Genomic DNA, 13,984 nt, shown 5'->3' on the forward strand with positions numbered 1-13,984 from the left:
AGATGGAGGTCTTGAATTTCCTGCAAATTTTGAGGAAACACCGAGTTCCAAATCACATGTACCCATATTGATATTGTAAAACGGAACGATCACCATTTCTACAGTACTTGCATTTGTTGTGCAATCAAAGGAAGGCCATGCAAAGGTCTTGAAAATGTGCTATTTCTGAAAACGTTCGAGGAACATCTGAGATATGAAGAAGAAGCACAGATTTGAGCAAACTCGGACAAAAGCGCACTTCACTCGAGCTAGCCAGGAGTCGAACCTAGAATCTTCTGATCCGTAGTCAGACGCGTTATCCATTGCGCCACTAGCCCTGCTGACCACAGATAGTTTGAATGGTAGAAAAATAGAAATAAAAAGTGGTGCTGTAAGGCACATATTGTAAAAAAGGGGACAGCTTAAATGATTTGCCTACAACGTCTTGTTTTTCAGAGTGCTTTTTCCTGAAGCAGGAGTGCCATGACCCGGATTCAAACCGGGGTTGCTATGGCCACAACGCAGAGTACTAGCCACTATACCATCATGGCTGATTTGGTGTGCGGAATGACCTAGATTGGGTCAACAGCTGATAAGCTCAAAATGTGTCTAAAAGTGATAGAATAAAACATTAATAATGAAAAATAAGAACAGTCGAGTAAAGCGGAAATGTTTGGCACCATGTACCCATATTGATATCATATCAAGGAATGATGTCCATTTCCAGAGTTGTTCCATTGGCCTGCTTATATTCAGGAACCATTGAGGTATGAAATAGAAGAAGCCACTGGATGACAGATTTGTGCAAATTTGGACGAAAGTCAAACATGAAACCTATGAAGAACAAGAAGCTGCTGACAACAGTTATGAGCAAACTGAGACAAAGCATGGTTAGTTCGAGCTAGCCAGGAGTCAAACCTAGAACCTTCTGATCCGAAGTCAGAGGAGTTTTCCATTGCGCTACTAGCCCTTCTATAGGCAGCTGCGGACAGGAAAATCATTTCCAGAATTGTTCCATTGTCTTGCTTATTTTGAGGAACCATTGAGGTATGAAGTTGAAGAAGTCGCCGGACGACAGATTTGCGCAAATTTGGATGAAAGTCAAACATGAAACCCATGAAGTACAAGAAGCTGCCGGAGGATCTGAGTAAACTGGGACAAAAGCATGCTTCACTCGAGCTAGCCAGGAGTCGAACCTAGAATCTTCTGATCCGTAGTCAGACGCGTTATCCATTGCGCCACTAGCCCTGCTGATATCGCACAATTTGAATGGTGAAAAAAAAAAACGATACAACAAAATAAAAGCAATGAATAATAATAACGTTTGAGTAAAGTGGTACTTTATGGCACCTACAGACAAGTAGGGCTGTTTTGAGGGAACACATAAAGGAAAACCATCCCATGTACCCATAGGGTAACTTAAAAGAGTGGAACCTCAGTGGTTCCTCAATCTATGCAGGACATCACCCAGGTTTAAAACCTAAAGACACCATCAGTAGGGAAGAAGAGGTCAACATAGCAAGTTGGAGAACCCTTCAAATTGTCCTTTGCAGTTTCCGAAATAGCACATGTTTTCAAGACCTTGAAAAACTGGGGAAAACTTAAATGATTTGCCTGCATCCTCTTGTTTTTCAGAGAACTTTTCCTGAAGCAGGAGTGCCATGACCCGGATTCGAACCGGGGTTGCTGCGGCCACAACGCAGAGTACTAACCACTATACGATCATGGCTGATGCATCAGGGGTTGCATGACTTGCATTGAGTCAACAGCTGATGAACTCAAAACGACTGATAACAAAATGAGAAAGAAAAAAAATGAACGAATGATAAGAAAAGTCAAAAAAAAGTATATCACTGACATACAAGTTAGACTGTTGTGAAGCAACACATGAAGGAAAACCAAATGAAAGAAAATCCAAATCCCAAGTACCCATATTGGTATCATATCAAGGAACAATGTCCATTTCCACGGTTCTTGCATTTCTAGTGCAGTACAAGGATACCAAGCAAAGGTTTCTGAAAAGACCAAGGACAGTTTCATGTGTGGACCAACTTGTTGCTCTGACATTTTCTTTCATACTGATGCAGTCTTAAGGTTTTCAAGTACTTGCAAGGAAGGCCACGATTTTAAACCCAGACAAAAGCATGCTTCACCCGAGCTAGCCAGGAGTCGAACCTAGAATCTTCTGATCCGTAGTCAGACGCGTTATCCATTGCGCCACTAGCCCTGCGGACAATTTACCCAACCTATTTGGATCCACGTAAGTCAGTGCAGTAATTTGAAAAAGAAGGTCTGGTTGACCTAATTTGCTGACACTCTAAACATGACATCTACTCTTATGGTTAAAGAGGCAGGATAGTCAAGTGTTGTAGAGCTTTCTTTCTATGTATTCATTGAAGTTAAAATCATTTTTCTGAAAGGAAAAATTGAGTGACACCACTTTGAAGTCATTGACATGAAAAGGAAATACACTGAGAGGAATGCTAATATGACAGCAGTGAGCAGGAGTCTCTATCTTGTTTTTCAGATTCTCTTTCCTGAAGCAGGAGTGCCATGACCCGGATTCAAACCGGGGTTGCTGCGGCCACAACGCAGAGTACTAACCACTATACGATCATGGCTGACACAGTGCACACTATGACTTGGATTGTGTCAACAGCTGATTAGCAAAATGTTGTAAATGTGATAAAATAAAAATCAATAATGAATAATAAGAGCAGTGAAGTAAAGCAGAAAGGTTTGGCACCATGTACCCATATTGACATGATATCAAGGAATGATGTCCAATTCCAGACTTGTTGCCTTGGCCTGCTTATTTTGAGGAGCAACTAGGGTATGAAGTAGAAGTAGCCTGTGGACGACAGATTTGCGCAAATGCGGACGAAAGTCAAACATGAAACCTATGAAGAACAAGAAGCTGCTGAAGGATCTGGGTAAACTGGAACAAAAGATTTCCTCACTCGAGCTAGCCAGGAGTCGAACCTAGAATCTTCTGATCCGTAGTCAGACGCGTTATCCATTGCGCCACTAGCCCTCCAAAGACAAGAAAACTTGAATGGTTGAAAAAAAAAAATTAAACAAAAAGAACACAATGAATAATAATAACATTTGAGTGAAGTGGTACTTTATGGCACCTACAGACAAGTAGGGCCGTTTTGAGGCTGCTCTTAAACTATATACATGAAACCTATGAGGTACAAGAAAGCAGTGGACAACAGATATGAGCAAACTTAGACAAAGCATGCTCAGCTTGAGCTAGTCAGGAGTTGAACCTAGAATCTTCTGATCCGTAGTCAGACGCGTTATCCATTGCGCCACTAGCCCTGCTGACAACAGAATATTTGGATGCAACCATCTCAAATCAGTGCTGTCATTTGAAACAGAAAGTTAATTTTACCTACTTTTTCAAATGATACACATGAAACCTACTATAATTACACTGAGAGGATTCCGGATTTAAATTTGGATTCTCATATGATTGAATAACAGGAGGGAGTTGGAGTCATTCTCTTGTGTTCTCAGAACCTTTTCCTGAAGCGGGAGTGCCATGACCCGGATTCGAACCGGGGTTGCTGCGGCCACAACGCAGAGTACTAACCACTATACGATCATGGCTGATGCAGCACCTGACATGACGTCTTTCGTACTCATGCAGTCTTTGGCTTTTAAACCTGGGTGATGTGAAATATTCCAAAATTATCCAAACTGACCGATTCAACTGCAGAGAAGGAAGTTTTGAAGCTCTTACATATGTTGAGGAACCATTGAGGTATGAAGTAAAAGAAGCACCTGGACGACAGATTTGAGCAAACCTAGACAAAAGGATGTTTCACTCGAGCTAGCCAGGAGTCGAACCTAGAATCTTCTGATCCGTAGTCAGACGCGTTATCCATTGCGCCACTAGCCCTGCTGGCCACAGCAAATTTGAATGGTGGAAAAAAAAATTATACAAAAAAACCATAATGACTAATAATAACATTAGTGTAAAGTGGTACCGTATGACACCTACAGACAGGTAGGGCTGTTTTAAGGGAACACATAAAGGAAAACCATCCCGTGTACTCATGTTTGTCTTGTATCAATTAAAATGAAGGAAGTCTGTAAGCTGAACATTTCGAGGAATCACTGACATATGAAGTAGTTCCTGCAAACAGGAACAAAAGCATGTTGCACTTGAGCTAGCCGGGAGTCAAACCTAGAATCGTCTGATCTGTAGTCAGACGCATTATCCACTGCACCACTAGTCCGACAGACAAGATGAATTTGGATGCATCTAACACAACTCAGTGATGTCACTTGAAAAAGCAACTCTTCCCATCACTCTTCTAACATCTGTCAATCTATTTTTCTCTCTATCCTTAATCACCCAGACCTGCTGTCCATCTTTTCCATCGCTATCTCTGTTTTGCCAAGCTGAATAAGTAATTCTCTCCCTCCTTACTGTCCAATGAAGCATACAAGTCATTGTATGTCCTTTTCTACCTTTATCTTCACCTCACAGTCTATCTCCCTATATTCTTCAGCCCCCTCAGTGCCCCTTCTTTGTTCCTCATTCCAGCAGCAAGTCTCCTTGTGTCCTTTCCTTCTAGATGACACACTGAGTCCTCTCCTATCTGTCTCCCTGACCCCATCAGCCGCAGTTGTCGAGTCATCAGGAAGCTCTACCTGACCAACCAGAGCAAAATCAGACAAAAGAAAGCTTCGCTCGAGCTAGCCAGGAGTCAAACCTAGGACCTTCTGATCTGTAGTCAGACGCGTTATCCATTGCGCCACTAGCCCTGCTGGGAACCCAGAATTTGGTTGGTTAAAAAAAAAATTAAAAATTAAACAAAAAGAACACAATGAATAATAATAACATTTGAATGAAGTGGTACCGTGGTACAGTGGGAAATCCTGATTTAAATTTGGATTCTCATATGACTGAATAACAGGAGTGAGTTGGAGTCATTTTCTTGTGTTCTCAGAACCTTTTCCTGAAGCAGGAAACTGACCAATTCAACTACAGAGAAGGAAGTTTTGAAGCTCCTACATATGTTGAGGAACCATTGAGGTATGAAGTAAAAGAAGCACCTGGACGACAGATTTGGGCAAATCTGGACAAAAGGGTGTTTCCTCACTCGAGCTAGCCAGGAGTCGAACCTAGAATCTTCTGATCCGTAGTCAGACGCGTTATCCATTGCGCCACTAGCCCTGCTGGCAACATCAAATTTGAATGATTAAAAAAAAAAAAAGAACACAATGAATAATAATAGCATTTGAGTGAAGTGGTACTTTATGGCACCTACATACAAGTGGGGATGTTTTGAGGGTGTTTTTAAACTATAAACATGAAATCTATGACGTACAAGAAACCAGTGGACAACAGATATGAGCAAACTAAGACAAAAGCATGTTTCACTCGAGCTAGCCAGGAGTCGAACCTAGAATCTTCTGATCCGTAGTCAGACGCGTTATCCATTGCGCCACTAGCCCTGCTGACAGCTTGGCGAAGATTTACAAGAAGCAATTGATGGGCAGTCCAACTTATTGCTTTGACATCTACTTTCCTTCTGATGCTGTCTTTAGGTTTTAAACCTGGGTGATGTGAAATGTTCTATTTTATACAAACTGACCAATTCAACTACAAAGAAGGAAGTCTTGAAGCTCCTACATATTTTGAGAAACCATTGAGGCATGAAGTAGAAGGCAATGGACGACAGATTTGCGCAAACTCGGACAAAAGCTTGCTTCGCTCCAGCTAGCCAGAAGTCGAACCTATATTGGAGAACTAATACGTGTCCTGGGAAATAATGGATCTTAGAAACCTCCAGGTTCCCACAGTAGCCACCATGCTGATTCATATGGTGATAGAGGTCAGCGTAGGAGAACGCTCATCCTCCAGTCCACTATCCTTTGTGGGGATCTAGTAGACTTCTGCCATCAAATTTTAGTCGGTTCAGCCACAGATCGCTCTGACTGCACCAGGGGACTAGATGGTTCACCTTCCTTCTATAATACAGTTATGGATTATACATCCTTGCACATACGTACAGCCAGATTTAACTCCTACCCTTTCTTTACCTTTTAGTTTACTCTTATCTCTATTCATCTTGTCTACGTTTATACACACTTGTGCCCTCCAATTGTCCCTCAAATAAAGTTTTTCTGATTCTGATTCTTCTGCTGAGGCTGAAGATGTTTGTCTCTTTGGGAGTTTGACTGATGGGTCCCTTGAAGTGCCGTTATTGGTGTAGAAAGTGAAGAGCAGTGTGGAGACCAGATTCCCCCTGATTGTCTGAGTGATGGATGTGAACTTCTGCAGCTTCACTTGCTGCCTCCTGTCTGTCAAGTTATTGATTCAGGTGGAAACTGGGAGTCGGTGCAGATGACTCCTGGGATGATAGAGTGCCAAATTGAAGTCACCAAAAAGAATCTTTGCATAAATCCTTGTGGAATCGACATGCTGGTGGGATGTAGTGTCACCCCATGTTGACTCCGTCCTCTACTGACCCATTTCCTAAGAAGGCGAACTACAGAATTTGGTACATTTAGTTCTTCTTTGGGCCGGGATAATGAATTTTTGAAGTGAGACACGACTTCACACAACTCCAGTGATAGCTGGAATTTTTTGTGAAGATGCAAACTCAAACCCACAATAGAAGACATTTAGTTTGCTGGTCAGTTGACGCCGGCGTTGCAGGGATTGTGGCCTCCTGCAGATGTTGATGTCTTCCAGGCATCTCCACACTGACAGTTTAGCTTTAGCTTTTAGCTTTTTCTAATGTCGTTGTCGGTGAGTTTTAGGCCTGGATGTACAGGACGCTATTTACAATCCTCCATGCCTTCTTCTTGGCATATCTGAGATTTGAGGTGAACCAGGGTGTGTTGTATGTGCAGAAAGTCTTAGTCTTTATACAAGATGTCCCCTGGACCCCAAACATCACACTACAGCCATATGTAGCTTGCTTTCACATTCAGACACAATGACATTATTTCGCCAATAACTTTACTATTACTGATGTGCATGTAATTGTGCGTTAAACACAGACTTTCCTTCCACTCGGAGACATGATCTCTGCACTACTATTCAGGAAGGATATGCAGAGACGGGATCCAAATTATGCTGACATATTGAATCCAATATGTCGAAATTGAAGCGGGTCACTAGTTTTGAGATTGGATGGATATTTACAGTTCAAGCCTGAACAATTGACTTGAACACTTTTGAATAGTTCAATAATGCTCCCGTATTCACTTTCATACTTTCTCATATTGAGCTCATTATTGTATCTGAGTGAAAGGCAAGGACACAGAAAAAAGGAATGCTTTAGGAGAACCAATCAAACAGTTGACTTTTAATCCCAGATGATGGCCCAGCAGCTTAACAGTAATTGAGTGTGGCTGCTGGGTGGAGAAAATTTTACCTTAATTACTTCCACTCTGCCCGGGGCCACAGAGTCAAGGGGAGCTGGAAAATGATTGCCAAAGACTCGATCTGAGAATTCGTGAAAAACTCAAAATTCCTCTCATGCAGAATGTTATTCTAATATCAATTTATTGATCTATCTGGCTATATTCATATATATCAAAAAATATCAAAAATTAACAAAACAATCTAATTTTTTTTGGCATTTAGTTGATTTATCTGACGATATTCATATATATCAAAAATATCAAAAACTAAAAAAACAATCTAATTTTTTCGCCATTTAGTTGATCTATCTGGCTATATTCACATATATCAAAAAATATCAAAGATTAAAAAAAACAATCTAATTTTTTCGGCATTTAGTTGATTTATCTGGCTATATTCATATATATCAAAAAATATCAAAAATTAAAAAAAACAATCAAATTTTTTTCGGCATTTAGTTGATTTATCTGGCGATATTCATATATATCAAAAATATCAAAAATTAAAAAAAACAATCTAATTTTTTTCGGCATTTAGTTGATTTATCTGGCTATATTCATATATATCAAAAAAATATCAAAAATGAAAAAAACAATCTAATTTTTTTCGGCATTTAGTTGATTTAACACCAATATAACCCAGTGTTTAGTCAGTAAAGTTGAGCTCAAATGTGGGTGTTGGTTATGTAAATTTGTTAGCTTTGAGGCGTTGACTACATTCAGTCTAGCAGTTCTGAGGCTTATACTTCAAAACCAGCTGCAAAAGCTGTATGCATGTGTGGGGAAAAAAAAATTGCTTTAAACGTCATATCTGACTGGGAGCAAAACAGCTGGATATAGAAAAAAAAAAAAAAAACATTTGAAAGTGAGGGATGACTTCAATGTCACTAAGGTCAGTGATAGAGGGTGAATGACATGCAGGAAAAAAACAGCGTATCACTTTTTTTTTTTAAAGGTATTAACCGGATAGCTTGCATTCATTATGTGACAGGAGACTATATTCGTATACTTTGAATCGTAAGTAAAAGATGACAGCAATTTTGCATAATTTCGATGCTGATCATTGATCAGTGACTTGCAGCATGTTTGTCTTATAACTTTAAAAGCCACAATGATCGTGAAAAGCATTTCCCAGCTAGCGACCATGCTAGCGACATCAATAGAATAAGTGCTTCCCAAACTGATCCATCCATTTGTTTTATTTCTGCAACAAACACCCGTATGCTAAAATTCTGTACATCATGCTCCAAACACTTCCTCAGTTTACCTCCAAGCTATCACGATGTCCTCTGTTATTTCACAAGACGAACAGATCTATATGATTTTAATATATGAATTAAAACCGTGAAAGTTGACTTGATAGCGATTGCAAAAAAAATATAAGGCGTAACAATATATCTATCAAGTTATGCTACATATTGGTGTCATGTGATTTTTAAATTGATGGTAACTAATATTGTTTATTTTTCACTCGTGGTTATGTGATTTTTTTTTTTATTTTTTTATCTCACATTAAGAATTTCGAGTTTTCTTAATTCAATTCTGAATAGCTGGACTTGATGCCTTCCAAACATGGATGACCATCACAGCAGCCGTGCTGTGATGGTCGGGACTCTTTTATTGTTCACGTCTGTCATTTCAAGATATAGAATGCCAAAGAATGCAAAACTATGCTGTCATGTTGCACCTTGTTACACAGCTTTTATACGATTAAACATTGTATATGAGATTCAAGAAAAATATCTTGAGACTTCCTGCAAAATTAAGAGTCGAAGCGCCGGACTCTTAATACCAGTATGTCCGCAGACTTGATAAAAGGGACGACGGAGAATGCGAAGCCTCGAGTCTTGTCGCCCGGTCGCCCTCAGAAGGCCGATACCCAATCAAGCGTTGATCAGAAAATCCATGAGCTGTCGCAGAAGAAGCCGGTTTCTCTTGAGGGACAATGCATCTCCAGAATATTGGAAAACACTATCCATCAAATTGAGATTGCCGCCACACTTCCCGCTTTCCACTACTTAGTTGGAGTAGCAGACAGTGATGTGAAGTTGAGAGGAGCCCTACAAGTGCATCACGTCTTGGGTGAAAGACTGAAGACGCCCGATCAGGATTCAAACGGCGCAAGAGAAGAAGTCGGGGGTGCGAAAAAGGCGTCGCGGTCGCAGCTTGAAAGAGCTTTCAAGAACTCGGTGAAGGATTTGCTGAGGCTTTTCCGATTCAATCAAGACGTCCGTTTCAGTTTGAGGACAGAGTTTGGAATGCGGTTAGAGGAGATCGAGTACACGCTGATCAGAGGTCTTGAGAAATTTCACTGGCATATGATCGGAAAGCTGGACACCAGCCCGGATGAGAAGTTACAACTGGTCTTCTTCAAAAAGTCCAGCTGTTGCCCACTAGAAGTCGCGGCGACCATCAAGCAAAGGGACGCGGATATCGCTCGAAAGAATTACGAGATCACGTTGCTGGAGAGTTCCCTTCGGGAGAACAACACAACGGAAGATGATTGGATGGTTCGTGCGGATAAACAATGCCAGTCACTCATAAAGACTTCAAAAGTGAAGCAAGGCGCTGTACAAAAGGATATTTTCACCCTAAATATCAAGCTCAACAATTTGATGATCGAGAACCGAGAGAACGAGAGGGTGCTCCTCGAGGAGAATGAAAGGATCGAGTTGGAAATAGAAAATTTGCTCCATGATTTCGATGACGAAATCGAACTGGTCCAACCCGATCTGGAGAAAAACGAAACGGAAAATGAAAGGCTGGAAGTGGAGCTGAAGGAGCTGGAGAAACCTTACGCTGACTTAGAGGAGAGGTGCAATTACATTTGGGAGAAACGCCGGCTGGCAGAAGAGATGAAGAAGCAGATGGAGGAACAAAAATTAAAGGAGACTGTAACTCCTGCCCCCTCGGAGGATCTGACTACAGAAGCCAAAAAAGAGAAGGGAACCAAAAAAAAAGGAAAGGGCAAAAAGGGAAAAGGAAAGAAGAAGGGGAAATGAAGCCCCGGCGCGACGAACGTGGTCGAGCATCCGGGGTGATTGCGCTTCGTATTATTGTAAGGAATGTTAACTTCCGAAAAAAAAACACCTCTGATTGCATTTCACTGCTACGTTTAATTGATTAATCCGTTCTACCAGTTGCACTGGTGCACCCTGGACTGGTCGCCGGTCAATAACACGGCCGAATCTCGACACATGCAAGAATTTTTTTAGCCATGAAGCGTCTAAATTTACGCTCTGCATGGTTTCGGACTGTTGGAGGAACCCGTAAACCCTGTATCTCCAAGCAGACGGTGTCCAAATCAAACCAGGGGTCGTCTTATTGTGTTATTTGTTTACCTATTAAGCTTAAGGTATTTAAACTGTATCATAAATATCTGAAACCGCACTGCATGGTTTGTAACGTCCCAGATTTGACGCCAGGATCTAAAAGGCCGCTTGCATAACGTATTGGAGCAGCGGCAGATCACAGAAACATCACAGAACGCCTATTTCCGCCCCATCACAGCATCCCTGGCTTAACAGAATGAAAGAAAGATGTAAAAGGAAACATCTTCACCTTAATCTAAGACAAAGTCCATCAAGAATATTTTGACTTTTTTTTACAATATAATTTGCTCCTTTCTTTTTTTTTACAGATACAGCGATTCCTCACACGGACATTTTTTTTTATGTCGGTGGAATCTGGACGTATTCGGCACATTTAAGTCCCGATCTGTGGATCGGAGGTTTCCACGGTGATCGGGAGTTCACAAGTGTGGCGCCTTTCGGCTGCATCGCCCGCAACGTCCTTCCCCTTTTGTGGCGTCGCATCGTCACGGGATTTTCAAACTGATGGGCCACCATGTGTGACGCTGGTGAGTAATTTGAGGACGTTGTGTTTTTCTGTAAAAAAACTCACTCGGTAAGATTTCTTTTCACTGAGGGATGCACTAATACTGCACGGTCTTTCCTTAAAAGGTTTTAAAATAAGATGGAGCTCACCGAGGATTTGCAGTGATAACGTTTTACCATTAATTGAGGCATTTGCATTATTAATCATCTTCTCCAATGTCATATGCTAATTAGAAACAATTACTAATTAGTTAAAAAAATACAAATCAAATATTTAAATCATTAAAATAAAAAAAAATAAAAAAAAAATAGGTAGTATCAAAACTCAATATATCAAGGTTCTTTTTATTGCAATTGTGCCATTAATATTTGGTCTTAACACTTTTGACGTGAAGTGTGGTAAACTAAAACAGGTTTGAATGTGAATAATCCAGATTCCATCCCCATATATTTAAGTTTTTTTTTTCAACCTGTTCCTCACCTCTGTTGCGTGTTAATCATCCTACATATTAAGCGTTCCAGTGTTTCCCCCCAGTGTGTGCTGTATTTCAAGCATGATGGCGCAGTGGTTAGCGCAGGGGTGGGCAAACTACGGCCCGCGGGCCAAATCCGGCCCGTTGGTCTTTTTAATCCGGCCCGCCAAAGATCGGTAAATGATTGGATCAATGAGCTAACTTTGGAGCTAATTGGGAATTTTCCTGAGCTGAATGACACAGATTAGTGTTGTGATTTAGCTGATTTACTGTGGACATACTGACACACATGAATGAGCTGTACGTGACGCTACAGGGAGAAACCGGTTTGAGCAGGAAATGCAAGCAAACATCAGAGCCCTCAAAGCCAAGCTGGTTATATTTTCAAAGCAAATGTCAGACAAATGTACTGTTAACAAATGCTTTTTTTTTTTTTTTTTTTTTTTTTTTATTTACATGTATCGTATCTCGTGCTGACAGGTTTGGCTGAGGCGTTAACGGTTAGCGCTGTTAGCGCCTCAGCCTAACCAGATGGACCCTGGTTTGATTCCAACAGAGGACCTTTCTGTGTAGAGTCTGCATGTTCTACCCATGTCTGGTTCTCCGGTTTCCTCCCACCTGCATGAAGCGGGTTAGTTGGGAAAATTGCCCAGAGAGCGAGTGGTTAATCTGTATAGGTGGCGCTGCGATGGACCATAAAGATCAGGTCATATTTAATTGCTCTCTCACTGGGAAGCAAGCAGATGGCCAACTCATTTATCGGATAACCCACTGTTATGATTCTACTAACCTTTCTGAGAACTGTTCTCCATGACTCCTGATCCGGCTAAAGTTCCCCCTTCCTGCTGCGCTATTAACACCGAATATCTTTTCTCTGAGCTGTTGCCTCTTTTCCAAGAGACGATCTGTACTTATTACCCTCAGAAATGACTTAAAGCGGGAAATGTACTGCATTCTCCAGATACCTCATCTGACCAAATGAAGACTAAATAGCTTTTTTTTATCTAAAAAGAACATCTCCATCTCAACTCCAGAGATGTTCATTCATGTAGAGGAAATATATAAACACTCAGAGGGCCGGCAACCCTAATGGTGTGTCATCCAGCAATTAATAGTTTTGTTCGCCCTCTTGAAAGGGAAATTCCTGGAATACTGTCCATTTTGCAGTACCTTACCGATGTAGGTAATGTACGGTTTTATTGCCTCCCTGTGTAGATGGATTTTTAGGAAACTCTTTCTTTAGGATACAGAAATGGTACCTCAGTGTTGTTGTAATTGTGGTGACTGTGAGTCTTTAAGATGGACACTTTTTGCAAGGCAGTCGCCGCACAGTCAATGTAACTGTTGCCCACATCAATTTTAATGCAATTCACCCATGTATACAAATAGCACTGAACAAAATATTTTTCTTCGTGATCCAGGGATTGCAAAAACATCTTCACGCAAAAAGAAAAACAAGAGAAAGCACACAGCGCATTGCTTGCTTGCGTGCTGGACGAGTCTGCAGTCTGTTGTGATTACTGGCATTTAAAGTGCAGTATGCGTATGGAAAAAATGTAAACAATGACTGCATAAGATGTAGAATGTCAGTTAAAAGTTGAAATATTGGAACAATAACAGCTTGGGCCAAAAAAAACAAACAACAAAAAACATAAAAATCGATCAATACTCTTCAGATAAGTTAACCCAAGAGCGGAAGTTGTGTAATGTTGTTGTGCGCTGTTGTACTCTGGCCTCACATGTTGTGCAGTGAGTGGAGCGAGAGTTTGTTAGAATAACTAAAAATGATCAATGATGATTATTAATCACGTTATTGGAATATTATTGAAAATTTGGATTAACCTTTGCTCATGGCACCAAATGGAAAATAATAACCAAATAATGGAATACAGTCTCAAAAAAGGGCATTAGCTAGAAATAAGTTTTCAAAAATAATGATACTTTAGATGAATAAGATTCGAGCACTGACCCGGTCACACACACACACACACACACACACACTTTGGATTGTTATAAACATTTATTAGATTTTAAAAGGAGTTTCCTGGTATTTTATGAGCGCATATTGTGACAAGACTGCATGACAGGGTCAGTGCTCAAACTTACACCTTATTCATCTAAAAAATTATTATTAAATGTTGATTTTTTTTTTAGATAAATAACCTATTCTTGAGACTGCGTTCCATTTATTAGGTGATTATTTTCCAGCTTTGCTGGTGGTTCCCCGGATGAAGGTTGATATAATTCTTGAGTTAATTATATCCTGATAAATTTGATTCCTAATAATCATAGATAATTACTAAT

General features: G+C 40.5%; 1 protein-coding gene and 11 non-coding genes across 12 annotated transcripts; 1 reads left to right on the top strand and 11 right to left on the bottom strand.

Annotated features, from left to right (window-relative positions):
• Positions 1-244: 244 nt before the first annotated feature.
• trnar-acg (transfer RNA arginine (anticodon ACG)) lies at positions 245-317 on the bottom strand. Its single transcript has one exon. It is a non-coding gene; the product is annotated as a tRNA-Arg (tRNA).
• Positions 318-1,154: 837 nt separating this feature from the next.
• Positions 1,155-1,227, bottom strand: trnar-acg (transfer RNA arginine (anticodon ACG)). Its single transcript has one exon. It is a non-coding gene; the product is annotated as a tRNA-Arg (tRNA).
• Positions 1,228-1,636: 409 nt separating this feature from the next.
• trnah-gug (transfer RNA histidin (anticodon GUG)) lies at positions 1,637-1,708 on the bottom strand. The gene has a single exon. It is a non-coding gene; the product is annotated as a tRNA-His (tRNA).
• Positions 1,709-2,133: 425 nt separating this feature from the next.
• Positions 2,134-2,206, bottom strand: trnar-acg (transfer RNA arginine (anticodon ACG)). The gene has a single exon. It is a non-coding gene; the product is annotated as a tRNA-Arg (tRNA).
• A 734-nt stretch (positions 2,207-2,940) lies between these two features.
• trnar-acg (transfer RNA arginine (anticodon ACG)) lies at positions 2,941-3,013 on the bottom strand. The gene has a single exon. It is a non-coding gene; the product is annotated as a tRNA-Arg (tRNA).
• A 217-nt stretch (positions 3,014-3,230) lies between these two features.
• Positions 3,231-3,303, bottom strand: trnar-acg (transfer RNA arginine (anticodon ACG)). Its single transcript has one exon. It is a non-coding gene; the product is annotated as a tRNA-Arg (tRNA).
• Positions 3,304-3,522: 219 nt separating this feature from the next.
• On the bottom strand, positions 3,523-3,594 carry trnah-gug (transfer RNA histidin (anticodon GUG)). Its single transcript has one exon. It is a non-coding gene; the product is annotated as a tRNA-His (tRNA).
• Positions 3,595-3,813: 219 nt separating this feature from the next.
• On the bottom strand, positions 3,814-3,886 carry trnar-acg (transfer RNA arginine (anticodon ACG)). The gene has a single exon. It is a non-coding gene; the product is annotated as a tRNA-Arg (tRNA).
• A 799-nt stretch (positions 3,887-4,685) lies between these two features.
• Positions 4,686-4,758, bottom strand: trnac-aca (transfer RNA cysteine (anticodon ACA)). Its single transcript has one exon. It is a non-coding gene; the product is annotated as a tRNA-Cys (tRNA).
• A 339-nt stretch (positions 4,759-5,097) lies between these two features.
• On the bottom strand, positions 5,098-5,170 carry trnar-acg (transfer RNA arginine (anticodon ACG)). The gene has a single exon. It is a non-coding gene; the product is annotated as a tRNA-Arg (tRNA).
• Positions 5,171-5,378: 208 nt separating this feature from the next.
• trnar-acg (transfer RNA arginine (anticodon ACG)) lies at positions 5,379-5,451 on the bottom strand. Its single transcript has one exon. It is a non-coding gene; the product is annotated as a tRNA-Arg (tRNA).
• A 3,716-nt stretch (positions 5,452-9,167) lies between these two features.
• LOC147235201 (dynein regulatory complex subunit 10-like) lies at positions 9,168-10,373 on the top strand. The gene has a single exon (XM_086177889.1). The coding sequence runs from the start codon at positions 9,168-9,170 to the stop codon at positions 10,371-10,373; it is 1,206 nt and encodes a 401-aa protein (XP_086034015.1).
• Positions 10,374-13,984: the final 3,611 nt, after the last annotated feature.

The sequence above is a fragment of the Fistularia commersonii genome, chromosome 3 (assembly GCF_037954325.1).
Source record: "Fistularia commersonii isolate RoL2024-O1a breed Wild chromosome 3, RoL_Fcom_v1.0, whole genome shotgun sequence".
Lineage (NCBI taxonomy): Eukaryota > Metazoa > Chordata > Actinopteri > Syngnathiformes > Fistulariidae > Fistularia > Fistularia commersonii.

What these genes read in the sequence shown, in the direction of transcription:
- LOC147235201 (XM_086177889.1), top strand. Translation starts at nt 9,168, where the DNA reads ATGTCCGCAGACTTGATAAAAGGGACGACGGAGAATGCGAAGCCTCGA.